The sequence below is a fragment of the Carcharodon carcharias genome, chromosome X (assembly GCF_017639515.1).
Source record: "Carcharodon carcharias isolate sCarCar2 chromosome X, sCarCar2.pri, whole genome shotgun sequence".
Taxonomy (NCBI): Eukaryota; Metazoa; Chordata; class Chondrichthyes; order Lamniformes; family Lamnidae; genus Carcharodon; species Carcharodon carcharias.
In genome coordinates, this window is record NC_054507.1 from 6,312,322 (window position 1) to 6,327,999 (window position 15,678).

The window sequence follows — 15,678 nt, forward strand, 5'->3', positions numbered from 1 at the left end:
TGTCCTTTCACAGTCTGGGACGAGGTTGTACAGTGGGTGATCACACTGTCCTTTCACACTCTGGGATTGGGTGGCAAAGTGGGTTATCACACTGTCCTTTCACACTCTGGGATTGGGTGGCAAAGTGGGTTATCACACTGTTCTTTCACACACTGGGACTGGGTGGTACAGTGGGTTATCACACTGTCCTTTCACACTCTGGGACTGGGTGGTACAGTGGTTTATCACACTGTCCTTTCACACTCTGGGACTGGGTGGTACAGTGGGTTATCACACTGTCCTTTCACACTGTGGGACTGGGTGGTACAGTGGGTTATCACACTGTCCTTTCACACTCTGGGTCTGGGTTGTATAGTGGGTTATCACACTGTCCTTTCACACTCTAGGACGAGGTAGTACAGTGGGTGATCACACTGTCCTGTCGCACTCTGGGATTTGGTGGTACAGTGGGTTATCACACTGTCCTTTCACACTCTGGGACTTGGTTGTACAGTGGTTTATCACACTGTCCTTTCGCACTCTGGGACTGGGTGGTACAGTGGGTTATCACACTGTCCTTTCACACTCTGGAACTGGGTGGTACAGTGTGTTATCATACTGTCCTTTCACACTCTGGGACTGGGTGGTACATTGGGATATCACCCTGTCTTTTCACACTCTGGGACTGTGTGGTATAGTCGGTTATCACACTGTCCTTTCACACTCTGGGGCGAGGTAGTACAGTGCGTGATCACACTGTCCTTTCACACTCTGGGACTGGGTGGTACAGTGGGTTATCACACTGTCCTTTTATACTCTGGAACTGGGCGGCACAGTGGGTTATCACACTGTTCTTTCACACTCTGGGACTGGGTGGTACAGTGGGTTATCACACTGTCCTTTCACTCTCTGGGACTGGGTCGTCCAGTGGGTTATCACACTGTCCTTTCACACTCTAGGACTGGGTGGTATAGTGGGTTATCACACTGTCTTTCACACTCTGGAACTGGGTGGTACAGTGGGATATCACACTGTCCTTTCACACTCTGGGACTGGGTGGTCAGTGGGTTATCACACTGTCCTTTCACACTCTGGGACTGGGTGGTACAGTGGGTTATCACACTGTCCTTTCACACTCTGGGACTGGGTGGTACAGTGGGTTATCACACAGACCTTTCACACTCTGGGACCGGGTAATTGTCCAGTTCTTTGTGAGACGACTATGTAGTTTGACAGAAGAGTCTGAAATTAATCTCTTTCTATTGCAGTGGGAATGGGTGAACTACAACAACTGGATTTGAAAGCGATGATCTTGCCAAAAAGCTCTGTGGAAATGTTTTCTGATGTGGAAAAAGTGGATGTTTCAGGGCAGTGAAGGAGCCCTCTAGCCGTTTACCTCATCCATGATAAATGTGAGCACTCTGATCCCAGGCAGCTGCTTCATATGAGCTCTTCAAAACATTTGTATTTACAATGGTTCAAAGTTTTGATTCTAAGCTTAGCATTGCTTTAAATATTTTCACAAACATTTCATAATTCATGTTTTAGAAAATAACTTTTAGTTTGGGAATTGTGAATTTTCTTACATTTCAATAAATGGAAATACTTAGTTGAGAAATTGGTAAATATGTAATCTAAATGCAAATCAAACAACCCTGGGTTAATTACAATTAAATTAACCTGTGTTCATTCAATAAGATCAGAGTTGATAGTGGAAGAACCTTACAGAATGGATGGCCCATTTTTGAACTTTCTTTAGAGCCATGAAGTCTACAGGTATCTCAATTGAGGATTTAAACTTTTCATGTAGTTTCCAAATAAAACGATGCTAAAAGCTAGTCCAGTTCAGTTTCTGGTCAATGGTAATCCCCAGGATGTTGACAGAATCTGGTGGCGAATAACTCACCTCCTGGCTCCCCAAAGCCTGTCCACCATCTACAAGGCACAAGTCAGGAGTGTGATGGAATACTCCCCACTTGCCTGGATGAGTGCAGCTCCAACAACACTCAAGAAGCTCGACACCATCCAGGACAAAGCAGCCCTGCTTGATTGGCACCACATCCACAAACGTTCATTCCCACCACCGACGCACAGTAGCAGCTGTGTGTACCATCTACAAGATGCACTGGAGCAACTCATCAAGGCTCCTTCGACAGCACCTTCCGAACCCACGACCTCTACCATCTAGAAGGACAAGGGCAGCAGACACATGGGAACACCACCACCTGGAAGTTCCCCTCCAAGTCACTCACCAACCTGACTTGGAAATATATCACCGTTCCTTCACTGTCCTTGGGTTAAAATCTTGGAACTCCCTTCTTAGGGTTTAATGCCGAAATATATCTGCATCAGTCATTGACAGTCTATTTTTAACTTCTGAAATGTACAAATTTTATTAAGATCATTTAAATTAAAAAAAATACAGAAAATATTCCCCTCTTTGTCTTTGTTCAATGATTTTTGTCAAGAAGACAATCGAAGTGTTCAGAGCTGATGGGGCAGTCCTTGTTGGCGAGAATGGAGTGCAGTTTGAGAGCAGTTGCCCCCTCCTTTTCTCGGTTCCTCCAGCATTTGAACATTTCAAAGCTTTGCAGGACTACGGTCCGGTGCTGTACTTCACACTGCTCAATTTCGTAGCTTTGCAGGTCCAGGAATTGGATTCCAATTTGCTTCCAATTATGGCCCATGTTTTTGGCCAATGTCATCAGTTCTTTGTCTGTCAGTAACTTTGGCTTCACTTCTGCAAAGAATGAGATAAAATATTGGGATAAAGCATTGGCTTTGGTGACGAGGTCCTGAAAAGAGGGCAAGCGAGGGCGGTACCAAACCTGCTGTGAGCTCTGCCCTTCTCCCTGGGATCCCTGCTGGGCAGGGAAATGGGATAAGCTCCCAGGCAGTGAATCTACCAATCAATTCTCTGCTTAACAGCGGGGGAGGGGGGGCAAGAATTATGATTAACCTCAGGAGCCATCTTGCCCTATTGTTCTGTAGATTTATTGCAAAGGGCAGCATTACACACAGGAGGAAGCTGGGATGGAGACAACAGTACAGAACTGATGTGTATTGTTACAATGAGACCATTGTGACCTGTAACTTCTAAGTCCCTGTTTGAAATATACCATGAAGATTTTAATTTTAGAAGAATATTTAAGCACAATTTTACATACTATTTTTCTTCAATAGAAGCACTTCATTCTCCAAAGGATCGGACACAGTTCCAGAAGATCCATGGCTCTCGGGTGTCTCCCTCTTCCTCTGTGCTAAGTAAAGGAACAAGGTGTGAGAATTCAGAACAAAAACAAAAAAAATAGCTGGAAAAACTCAGCAGGTCTGTCAGCATCTGCGGAGAGGGATGCAGTTGACGTTTCGAGTCCAGCCAGGTCAACTCCAAAGCCACTACCTTTTAGCCTATTTCGATCCTTTCCCCCCACCCCACCCCACTAGGGCTATCTACCTTGCTCGTCCTGCTTTCTACCCTTAATGTCACCTATTAGCACATTCCTTAGATAATATCACCAAACTTTTGTCTATGATATCTTTTGGTTATCTCCACCTATCATTGGCCCTCTATCCAGCTCTACTTGTCTCACCTCCCCCATTAAACCAGCTTATATTTCACCTCTTCTATTTTTCCTTAGTTCTGTTGAAGAGTCATACAGACTCGAAACGTTAACTGTGTTCCTCTCCGCAGATGCTGTCAGACCTGCTGAGTTTTTCCAGCTATTTTTATTTTTGTTTTCCAAAGCCACTACTCCTGAATAGCCAGCAATGACTCCGATCTGCCAGAAGTCCCCTGAACCCAACACTAGGTACTGCTAGGTTCTAAGTTGATCCTCTTAACAACGACCCCTTGAAAACTTCAGCAGGTTCATGAGGGACAGTTCATCCTCTTCCATATCAACTCATTTTTGGATGTTAAGGGTATCAAGGACATGGGTTTAGTGCAGGAAGGTGATGCGATTTTGTGATTTAATCAAAATTTTCAAGACATTAAGCAGAACGGACAGTTTCTCTCCCTATCGACCCTATTTCGGACGGGCAGGGTCAGAATGTCAAAATTTGAGCCAGGCCTTTCAGGAGTGTCGTTAGGAAGCATGTCCCCACACACAGGGTGGTAGGAGTTGAGAACTCTGTTCCTCAAACGGCAATCGATGCTAGCTCAATTGTTAATTTTGAATCTGATTTATCGCAAGACTTTCGGAGAAAGTGCAGGGACTTCTCAAACACGTTGGGATGAAGGTTCCGGGGGCACAAGAAGCATATGCCCCTCCACGTCGGGCATAGCCTGGCAGAGACAGATTCCAACCAAAGTGAAATCCTCTGCTGTTCCAACACACACATTCTGACTGATGAAAAAGGCGGACTTTATAGGCTAAGAACTTAAAAGTTTTGTACACTATATTCTGGAGAGAGAGTGAGTACACTATTTATATCTCTGTGGGAAAGGTCCAAATCATGCACAGGATTGAGGTATTTCATTGGTAGCAATATAGGATACCAGAGGATGAGTAGAGTCGAACTGAAATTTAGTTTAAAATTTTGAACTTAACTTAGAATTTTAAAAACTGTAGAAGAAACTGCCTGTCAGTGGCAGTTATCAGTCAATCAGCTTGTTGTGATTACCTGGTTAGGCGCTAGTTACTGTGAGCAGGAAGCTGAGGGAGCATTTATAACTTGCGTTACAATTTCCATAGAGCCCAGTAATAGTTTAAAAAGAAATTTGAACTTCCAGTTATTAACACAAGATTTGATGTTTTTAAAACTTATACTGTAACAAATGACTAAATAAACACTTTTGACGAAACACTATTTTCTTTTCAATGGAACTTATGCTTTAAACAGCTGAACGGAATGTGCCCCTTTCTACTGACTACCAAAATCCCCAATTTTGTGACGTAACTCAATCTCTTCCAGCGTGAGACACTTCCTGGGGATTCTCACTCTAGCTCCAGCTGGGTGAACCCTCCAGCTTTGTTTCAACTCCTCATGAACTTGGTTTTCAAACTGAAAGCAAGCTCTCACCTGCATTTCGCATGGGGAATGATAGAAGCATTTTTTTCTTTGCTTAAGGTGCAGGCCTAGCTAAATTCTATCTTTTCCTTGCTCTCTAGACAGGTTTTTGCTTTCTCAGGGAATCAAGGGATATGGGGAGCAGGCGGGTAACTGGAGTTGAAGCCCGAGATCAGTTACGATCATAATGGCAGGGCAGGCTCAACGGGCCTTTTGTTTTATTCATTCACGGGATGTAGGCGTCGCTGGCTAGGCCAGCATTTATTGCCCATCCCTAATTACCCTTGGAAGATGATGGTGAACTGTCGTCTTGAACTGCGGTCCCTGTGGTGTAGGTACACCCACAGTGCTGTTAGGGAGGGAGTTCCAGGACTTTGACCCAGAGACGGTGAAGGAACGGTGATATATTTCCAAGTCAGGATGGTGAGTGGCTTGGAGGGGAACTTCCAGGTGGTGGTGTTCCCATGTGTCTGCTGCCCTTGTCCTTCTAGATGGTAGAGGTCATGGGAAGGTGCTCTTGAAGGAGCCTTAGTGAGTTGCTGCAGTGCATCTTGTAGATAGTACACACTGCTGCCACTGTGTGTCAGTGGTGGAGAGAGTGAATGATGAAGGTTGTGGATGGGGTGCCAATCAGGTGGGCTGCTTTGTCCTGGATGGTGTCGAGCGATGAATATTGTTGTAGCTGCACTCATCCAGACAAGTGGAGAGTATTCCATCACATTGTGCCTTGTAGATGGTGGACAGGATTTGTGGAGTCAGGAGGTGAGTTACTGCAGAATTCCCAGACTCTGACCCGCTCTTGTAGCCACATTATTTATATGGCTGGTCAGTTCAGTTTCTAGTCAATGGTAACCCCCAGGATGTTGATAGTGGGGGATTCAGTGATGGTAATGCCATTGAATGTCAAAGGGCGATGGTTAGGTTCTCTCTTGTTGGAGATGGTCATTGCCTGGCACCTGTGGGGCCTGAATGTTACTTGCCACTTGTCAGTCTACACCTGATATTGTCCAAGTCTTGCTGCATTTGGACATGGACTGCTTCAGTATCTGAGGAGTTGCGAATGGTGCTGAACATTGTGCAATCATCAGTGAACATCCCCACTCCTGACCTTGTGATGGAGAGAAGGGCTGATGAAGCAGCTGAAGATGGTTGGGCCTAGGACACTATCCTGAGGGACTCCTGCAGTGATGTCCTGGAACTGAGGTGACTGACCTCCAACAATCACAACCATCTTCCATTGTACTACGTATGACTCCAACCAGTGGAGAGTTTCCCCCCAATTCCCATTGACTCTAGATTAGCTAAGGCTCCTTGATGCCACACTCAGTCAAATGCTGCCATGATGTCACTCTCGCCCCACCTCTGAAGTTCAGGTCTTCTGTCCATGTTAGCTCCTGGCCTCATTGGTTCAGAGAGGCCTTGGTTGAACCCAAACTCGGCATCAGTGAGCAAGTTATTGTTAAGCAAGTGCTGCTTGGTAACACTGTTGATGACCCCTTCCATCACTTTACTGATGATTGACAACAGACTGATGAGGTGGTAATCGGCTGGGTTAGATTTGTCTTCCTTTTTGTGTACAGGACATACCTGGGCAGTTTTCCACATTGCCGGATAGATGTCAGTGTTGTAGCTGTACTGGAACAGCTTGGCTAGGGACGCGGCAAATTCTGGAGCACAAGTCTCCAGTACTATTGCCGGAATATTATCAGGGCCCAGAGCCTTTGCAATATCCGGTGCCTTCAGCCGTGGTCTACTATATGTTCTTCTCCTGTACTCCTCATATTTCTTTAGTTCTTGTGTGCTCCAGCATGTCTTCCGGTTCTTCTTTAAAATTAGACTTTCCATTGTCACTGTCCTGTCCTGTCCTCCTTGTAGCTACTCCTACTGGGGGAGATCTGCTGTCATGGTATATCACATCCATTGTAGCTCATCTGCAGCCGCTCTGTGATGTCCATCATCTAACTACACCCAGGTCGACCCCTCTTTCTGCTGCCCTCCTCTTTGCCCCCTAGAAGAGATCTCTGTAGCTTTGCAGCTCTGATCAAATGGCTGAAATACTGACATTTTCTTTTTCAGATGTCTCTTTTTGCTCTTGTAATTTCAAGCCCCTCTTCATTCGTCTTCTGGTCTGTGTGTGGAATTTTTAGCATGTGGAATATGTCAGAGCATCTACATTTCAAAGGCCTCGATTTTCTTCCACAGATCTTTACTTATTGTTTAGGTTTCTGAGGTAGACAGGAAAGTAGGTAGAATGCAGCATCTTATGAGTTTTCCCCTTGTTACAAGCTTGAGTCTTCTTGTCGTTAACACAGACTTCATCTTCACAAAACTACTACTGGCTACCTCCATCCTTATCTGACTTTGGCATTGCATCTGCCATCTTCTGTTATCATTCATCCTAAGTAGACAAACCTATCTCCTTGTTCCAGTGTGATACCATCCACTTCAATCTTCACTTTATTCCTTCTAACTACTGTTATCTTTGTCTTTTTGGTGCTCATATTCAATCCATATTCTAAACTTCTAGATCTTATTTTGTCTATGGTATTTTTTACAGCCTCTTTTGATTCTGCAAGTAATGCTGTATCATCAGCATACCAGAAGGTTGTTATGTTCTTGCGTCCAATTTTTACCCCTGGAAGTACTTCTAATTCTCTGAATATTTGTTCTGTGTACAGATTGAATAATTTTGACATGAGCACACAGCCTCGTCGTACTCCTCTCGTCACTTGAAACTTATCTGTTTGTCCTTCTTCTATCCTGATGATCGCTATTTGCTCCCAATATTGCCGCTCGATAAATCTCAGATCTTTACTGTCAATGTCACATTTCAGCAACATGTCTCTAACTTTTGCTGATGAACATGACTGAATGCTTTTTCATAGTCTATGTAGCACATGTAAACATTCTTGTTCACTTCTAGCCATTTATTGAAGATTGTTCTTGGTTTAAATATTCCCTTTCTTGTTCCTACTCCAGTCTAAATCCAGACTGTGTTTCACTAATTTCTACTTCAAATGTGTTAATAATTCTTTCTATTATGATCTTCAAGATCACTTTAATGAGATGACTCAATGAGCATATAGTTTAAAATCAATCACACTCCTTTGCTTTAGGTTTCTTAGGTAACGTAATGATTGATGAATGTCTCAAGTCACTTGGAATGTATCCTTTGGGACATACTTGATCACAAATTTCTGTTATCACTTGTAGTTCTATCTCTCCAAGGGCTTTTAGATATTCTGTTGTTACTTCATCCATGCCTGGAGATTTTCCTGTACACATCAATTCCAAAGCATTCTTTGCCTCTGACATCATAATGGTTGGTCCTTCAAGAAGGCAGCTCACCATCACCTTCTCAAAGACAATTAGAGATGGCTGGCCTAGCCAGCAATGCCCACTGAAAATACATTACATGGTCTTGGTTTGTCAATGGATCCTCTCACTGGTACAGCATTTTCTGGAGAAATGCTAGATACATTCACTAACTCTACTGGTTTTAGTTTTAACTTCCAGTACTCTGACTTGACATGTCCCGTCTTGTGACCATAAAAACACATTGGTCTCCTCGAGTCATTTTTATCCTCTATGCTATCTCTTTTACTAATTTGAGGAGCATTTGTCTTTTCAGTGCTGCTATCACCCTCTTTGTAATTCGTATCCTGTTTGTTATCACGTTGCTTCTCCCTCCAGGCTCCTGTGTAGGTTTGCAAACAATGGTGTGGAGCCAACTCAATGTTTGTGGGTCAAGTCGTAGCTATCAGCTAAAATAGCTGCTTCCCTTATTTTATAAACTTCCCAGTCTTCTAGCTGGGACTTGATTCCGAAAGGAATGCTGTTTTTAAATTCCTCCATTAACAATACCTCTCTGAGGTTTCCAAAACCCTAATTCATCTTCAGAGATCTATACCATCGATCAAAAATTATTTCTTTCTTCTTTAGCAAGTTCCACAAAAGTCTGATTTTGCTTCTTCAAGTGTTAAAATTTTTCTTGATAAGCATCTGGAACCAGCTCATACGCATTAAGCACAGCAAACATAGCCAGACCACAGTTTGCAGATTGTTCATTAGAAACAGTTGAATAAATCTCCAAGGTATACCAATAGTCATTTGATAGCAGAGAACTTGAGTATTGCTAAAAAGAAAAGAGACATGTTGAAGTTTTTCATCTTGCACTCATCAGGACACTTGCAAGAATACCAATATAGGAGGAAAACATCAATTTATACTGTATGTGCATTCGCCATGGCAACGTCACTTGCCAACCAATCAGCACTCTCTTCACATATAGTATAAATTGTTGTTTTCCCCTTATATTGGTATTCTTACAAGTGTCCTGACGATTGCAAGATGAAAAGCCTAGACATGTCTCTTCTTTCAGCAAGCCTCCAAGGCTTTTCCTATCAAAAGACTTTGTAATAGGATTGTCCAAATATCTTGTGGCTGCTGGGATGTTGCAGCAATTTTCTCAAACAAGACTAAATGCATTGCAACTCCTTCCTCACTGAATTTAGGCACGAGGTGAATGTTCCTGGCTAAACCAAAACCAGGAGTTGAATCTGACCCCTTGTCAAATCTACCTGTTACTCACTGATCACCTCATCGCAGCATTTCACTGCCCCGGCTTCCCTTTCTCTTTGTAATTCAATGCTTTCCTTTTCTTTATTCCTTGAAACCCTCTATCTTTTTCTTTTTCTTCCCTTTGGAATTCTAATTCAAGTTTTTGCATTTCACTTTATCTTTCTTCTCTCGGGAGTTCACGTTTTGTTCATTTCTTTTCCCATTCCAAGCTACTTCAAAGTTTGCTCGCTCGAGCTGCATTTTATCTGGGTTACCTTTTCCTTCCTTAAGGTTCAGGTGTTGAGCCGACACCTCACCTATTTCTGCTTTTAACCCTGTTTTTAACTTTGCTGGCTCCGTTTTAGAATTTACTTGCAGTGAGGCACTCGAAGAGAAACCCTCTCTTTCGAAGAAAGTTTCTGCAATAAACACAGCCATTCTTAACTTTTCAATAAATACAGCACACGTCACTGTGAAATCGTGTCTGTTTAAACCTTAGTGAATCTCAGCGCAGGGAGGATAGGGCGGTGGTGGGGGAAGTTGAGGGTGGGACAGTAGTAGTTGGGTAGTCGGGGTGGGGGTAGTCCAGGGTTGTGGAGGTTATTGAGGGCTCTGGAGGTTAGTTGGGGGTGGGGGTAATTGGGGTAGGGGGGTTGTTGTGGGCTCTGGAGGGTTGATGGGGTGGGGTAGTTGGGGTGGGGGTTAGTCGGGGGCGATGGAGGGTAGTTGGGGCGGGGAGTTGTTGGGGGCTTTGAGGGTAGTCGGGTGTGGGCTAGTAGTAGGGGGTAGTTGGGGGGTGGAGGGTTGTCGGGGGCTCTGGAGGGTAATCAGTGGTGGGGGTAATCGGGGGTGGGGGTAGTAGTGGAGTAGTGGGTAGTCAAGGTGGGGGGTTGTCAAGGGCTCTGGAGGTAGTTGGAGTGGGGGTAGTTGGGGTAGGGGGGTTGTCAGGGGCTCTGGAGGGTAGTCGGGGTGCGGGGTAGTTGGGGGTGATGGAGGGTAGTTAGGGTGGGGGGGTTGTTGGGGGCTGAAGGTAGTCAGGTGTGGGGCAGTAGTAGGGGGTAGTGGCTGTAGAGGGTTTGTTGGGGTCCCTGGAAGGTAGTTGGGGCGGGGGTTATTGGGGGCTCTGAGGGTAGTTGGGGGTAGTAGTATGGGGTAGGGGGTTTTAGGGGCTCTGGAGGGTAGTCAAGGTGGGGGTAGTCGGGGTGCAGGGTAGTCAGGGGCTCTGGAGGGGAGTTGGGGGTCCAGTACTATAGTTACCCAGGAGTTAGAAGTGCTTTTAATTCTTCTAACTTTTCCTGGGTAACTATTCTGCTGAGAGAGTCTGATCCATCCTATGTCTCTGATTTAAATTGGGGTTTCAGATGGTGCCCAGTGCAGGGTAATTGCCCTTCGGAAGTTTAACCTTCCTGGGCACTTCTCATACAGCCCTTGTGTCGGGACTTCCGGAGGATTCCCCCAGCGCACTTTCTGGAGTACCCCCTTGTCAGTTTCCCCAGTGAAATTGACACACTGTGTTATTACCTTCAGCCCTTCCCTCTGCGCCGCTCGTGACCCCCTGTCCATACATGTTCTCCACCAGGTCGCGCCTGGGAATTTTCAGGAGGATCTTTCTGCTGATGTCCCGAGCCTCTTCGGCATAATGTTTCTGGAGTAGAAAAACCATTTCCAAACGGGATTTACCCTCCAGCAGACCACTGGCTATCGGTTTAAATTCTGTGCTGTCCTGAAGATAGAATTTGAATCGGAGAAAGTCACTTTCGGTCAGTTCATCGAGGACGTTGAGTAGAAACTGTGCTGTTGTCATGATTTTTTTTTTAAAAATTAATGGAATCCAAACTCGGCTCTTCCCCGTAAAACGGAAAGACTGTAGATTAGGACCACTCCGTGCAGGAACACTTCCTAAAAGGTCCAATTCTTCACACAAACCTGCTTTCTCAATTCAAGTTAAATTGCAGTAACTCTGGTTTGGTTTTGTATAGCAACAAAGCCGCTTCCGGGTGAAGGGACCCGCCCACTGGCAGTGAGCTAGCCCGCGCTTTTTTTTCACACTTTGTTATCTGAGCTTCACCACAACTTGGCTTCACATCAGGCCAGGGCTGAATTCTGTCTCCTGCAGCACTTCCCGTACATACAACCGATCCAGTGTCAGTCGCACTGAGTTAATCTGCTTCTTTATCGTTTGCTATTAGGCAGATCCTCAACTGAAATCAGAAAGTGCTGGTGAAACTCAGCAAGTCTGGCAGCATCTGTGGAAGAGAGAAACAGAGTTAAGATTTCGAGTCCGTATGACTCTTCTTCAGAGCTAAAGAGAAGTAGAAACGTGATGGATTTTGACATAGAAAACAGGAGCAGGAGTAGGTCATTCGGCCCTTCGATCCTGCTCCCCCATTCAATATGATCATGGCTGATCCTCTACCTCAACACCATGCTCCAGCTGTCCCAACACCCCTTGACACCTTTAGAATCTAGATATCTATCTATTTCCTTCTTAAATATGTTCAATGAAATGACCTCCACAGCTGTTTAAGAGCAGGTGGAGCAAAATGGAAGGACAGGGAGAGGTAGGATTTCAGGAGAGATTAACAAAGATTCATAGACACCAGACAAAGGAAGTGATAATGGTAATGTTAAAGACTAAACAAGGTGCTGAAAGTGGCATTAAGGTAAGATAGCAGAATGTGTTAATAGCAGAACAAGGGTCAGCACTCTGAAAGCACAACATTGAAACAAGAGACAGATGGTCCTGTGTGTGTTGGGAGCAGGGTTGGGAGACAAGGATAAAAATTAAATAAAAATGAATAAATAAATGGATGTAAAAAAGGGTAAAGATGAAGGAGAGAGTTCATGGTCTGAAGTTGTTGAACTCAATTCAGTTTGCAATGCAAATGGAAACCTGGGATTAGGGAGTAAATTAAACAGAACCATGTTAGGATTAACTGCACCCCAAAATGTTCTGTTCATTTGTCAGTTGTTAGCAGGGTGACCAACTCACGGTGAAAAATATTGAGAGTCACTTTGGCACAGGGTACTGTACGACTGGGGGAGAGGAGGTGTGTTAGTGAGCTGCTCAGAGCAGTGTAGGGGTGGGATGCTAGTGAATCTGTGAGAGCAGGGGTGTTGGGTAGGCAGACCTGTGAGGGCAAGGGTTGGGAGGGGGTGGTGGGGTGGGTCTGGAAGATCAGTGACAGTGGAGGGGGTGGTGATGAGCCTATGGGATGGGGGAGGTGCTGGGGAAGCCTGTAGGAGCAATGGGGGGTGGTGGGGGAGTGGGTCATATGTGGGACTGGGGTAGGGGCCTACAATTGTGCAGATCATACCGGTTCTAATTCTGCCTACTTGCAACCAGCCCATCCAGTATGTCGCAGGACATCCCTATACTCAAGCCACATACATGCCAAGCCCAACATATGTGCTGCAGTGAGATTTCCAGCAAAAGATGAAACACGTATTGGGATGGCCTGGGCCAGGTCATGTGACAAAAGGCCAACTTATGGGATAGTTGGTTATTAGTACTTAAATTCTCATCAGAAATACAGCAGGGTATTGTTTCTTTCAATAGGTCTTCAGTTAAATGCTATCAAAAAGTTTAACCTTCCTGGGCACTTCTCATACAGCCCTTGTGTCGGGACTTCCGGAGGATTCCCCCAGCGCACTTTCTGGAGTACCCCCTTGTCAGTTTCCCCAGTGAAATTGACACACTGTGTTATTACCTTCAGCCCTTCCCTCTGCGCCGCTCGTGACCCCCTGTCCATACATGTTCTCCACCAGGTCGCGCCTGGGAATTTTCAGGAGGATCTTTCTGCTGATGTCCCGAGCCTCTTCGGCATAATGTTTCTGGAGTAGAAAAACCATTTCCAAACGGGATTTACCCTCCAGCAGACCACTGGCTATCTTTTTTCTCTTGAAGAGAGAAGGCTGATGGGTGACCTCACATAGGTCTTTAAAATGATGAAAGGGTTTAATATGTAGATGTAGGTCTCTCCTGTTTGTAGGGGAAGACCTAAACCAGAGACCATAATTAATAAAAGGTCATAAATAAATCCTCAAGAGAATTCAGGAAAATCTTCTTCACCTCGAGGGTGGTTAGAATGTGGAACTTGCTACCACAGGGAGTAATTGAGGCAAATAGCATAGATGCATTTTAAGGGAAGTTAGATACATAGATGAAGGGGAATGGAATACTTTCTAATTGTCTTCATGGAAGAAGGCAGTAAAAAACATTCCAGATAAAATGGGGAACCAAAGGGGCAATGAGACTGCAGACCCTAAAGAAGTCGGTGTTAATAGGGACATAGTACTGGAGAAATTAATGGGACTAAAAGCTGACAAATCCCTTGCACCCTATGGCCTTCATCCTAGGGTTTTAAAAGAGGTGGCTGCAGAGATCGTGGGTACTTTGGTTTTGATCTTCCTTAGATTCTAGAACATTCCACATCGATTGGAAGGTGGTAGATTTAATTCTGCTATTTAAGAAGGGAGGAGAAAACAGGGAACCCTAGGCGAGTTGGCCTGACATCAGCAGTAGAGAAAATACTAGAATCTAGGATTAGGGACATGGTAACAAGGCATTTAGAGAATCATCAGATAATTAAACAGAGCCAGCATAAATTTAAGAAAGTAAAATCAGATTTGACAAATCTTTTAGAGTGTTTTGAGGTAGTATCTATGTAGTGTAAAAACAAAAAACTGCGGATGCTGGAAATCTAAAACAAAAACAGAATTACCTGGAAAAACTCAGCAGGTCTGGCAGCATCGGCAGAGAAGAAAAGAGTTGACGTTTCGAGTCCTCATGACCCTTCAACAGAACTGAGTGAATATTAGGAGAGGGGTGAAATATAAGCTGGTTTAAGGTGGGGGGGAGAGAAGTTGGGGGGGTGGTGGTGGTGTGGTTGTAGGGACAAGCAAGCAGTGATAGGAGCAGATAATCAGAAGATGTCACAGACGATGGAACAAAGAGGTGTTGAAGGTGGTGATATTATCTAAATGAATGTGCTAATTAAGAATGGATGACAGGGCACACAAGGTACAGCTCTAGTGGGGGTGGGGGTGGAAAGACTAGCAGCGCATAAAAGATTTAAAAATAATGGAAATAGGTGGGAAAAGAAAAATCTATATAAATTATTGGAAAAAACAAAAGGAAGGGGGAAGAAATGGAAAGGGGGTGGGGATGGAGGAGGGAGTTCAAGATCTAAAGTTGTTGAATTCCAGTGAAGCCCAACTCAAACTGGAGGAACAGCACCTCATCTTCCGACTAGGCACTTTACAGCCTTCCGGACTGAATATTGAATTCAACAACTTTAGATCTTGAACTCCCTCCTCCATCCCCACCCCCTTTCTATTTCTTCCCCCTTCCTTTTGTTTTTTCCAATAATTTATGTAGATTTTTCTTTTCCCACCTATTTCCACTATTTTTAAATCTTTTATGCCCAGCTAGTCTTTCCACCCCGACCCCACTAGAGCTGTACATTGAGTGCCCTACCATCCATTCTTAATTAGCACATTCATTTAGATAATATCACCACCTTCAACACCTCTGTGTTCTTTTGTCTGTGACATCTTTTGATTATCTGCTCCTATCACTGCTTGCTTGTCCCTACAACCACACCCCTCCCCCACTTCTCTCTCCCCCCCACCTCCTCCACCCCCCCCCCCCCTCACCTTAAACCAGCTTATATTTCACCCCTCTCCTAATATTCACTCAGTTCTGTGGAAGGGTCATGAGGACTCGAAAAGTCAACTCTTTTCTTCTCCGCCAATGCTGCCAGACCTGCTGAGTTTTTCCAGGTAATTCTGTTTTTGTTTTCTATGTAGCATATTTGAATTTTCATAAAATATTAGATAAGGTACCACACAAAATAAGGGCTCATGGGATTAGGAGTAATATATTTCATGGATTGAGAATTGTTTAATTGTTAGAAAACAGTGGGAATAAATGAATCATTTTCGGTTGGTATGCTGTGTGGTACCACAAGGATCAGTACATGGCCCTCATCTATTTACAATCTTTATTGATGACTTAGATGAGAGGACTGAGTGCAATATATCCAAGTTTGTTTACAATAAGTAAGCTGCAAGCAGGATGCAATATAATGTAGGGAAGTGGTAGGAAAAGTTTATAAAAATAAACAG

General features: G+C 44.4%; 2 protein-coding genes across 6 annotated transcripts in view; one reads left to right on the plus strand and one right to left on the minus strand.

The window, feature by feature from the left end:
- The window catches only part of LOC121273168 (tumor necrosis factor receptor superfamily member 5-like), a 156,631-nt gene extending 153,176 nt beyond the window's left edge, over positions 1-3,455 (plus strand). For 2 of the 3 annotated variants that reach the window (XM_041180149.1, XM_041180147.1), the window contains exon 9: positions 1,248-1,929. In XM_041180149.1, coding sequence (XP_041036083.1) covers positions 1,248-1,354 — 107 coding nt within the window. In that variant the 3' untranslated portion in view covers positions 1,355-1,929. Of the gene's footprint in view, positions 1-1,247; positions 1,930-3,162 lie in introns of those variants that run through there. The other variant, XM_041180148.1, reaches the window with a different exon arrangement.
- Positions 2,346-13,424, minus strand: LOC121273169. 3 transcript variants are annotated; one of them, XM_041180152.1, is made up of 3 exons: positions 13,260-13,424; positions 3,147-3,239; positions 2,346-2,719 (listed from the first exon to the last, which is right to left on the minus strand). In XM_041180152.1, the coding sequence occupies exons 1-3, from the start codon at positions 13,399-13,401 to the stop codon at positions 2,430-2,432; spliced, it is 525 nt and encodes a 174-aa protein (XP_041036086.1). In that variant the 5' UTR covers positions 13,402-13,424; the 3' UTR covers positions 2,346-2,429. The 3 variants fall into 3 exon arrangements, with proteins under 3 accessions (XP_041036086.1, XP_041036084.1, XP_041036085.1); XM_041180150.1 differs by lacking the exon at positions 13,260-13,424 and adding an exon at positions 11,071-11,514; XM_041180151.1 differs by lacking the exons at positions 3,147-3,239; positions 13,260-13,424 and adding an exon at positions 11,071-11,514.
- Positions 13,425-15,678: the final 2,254 nt, after the last annotated feature.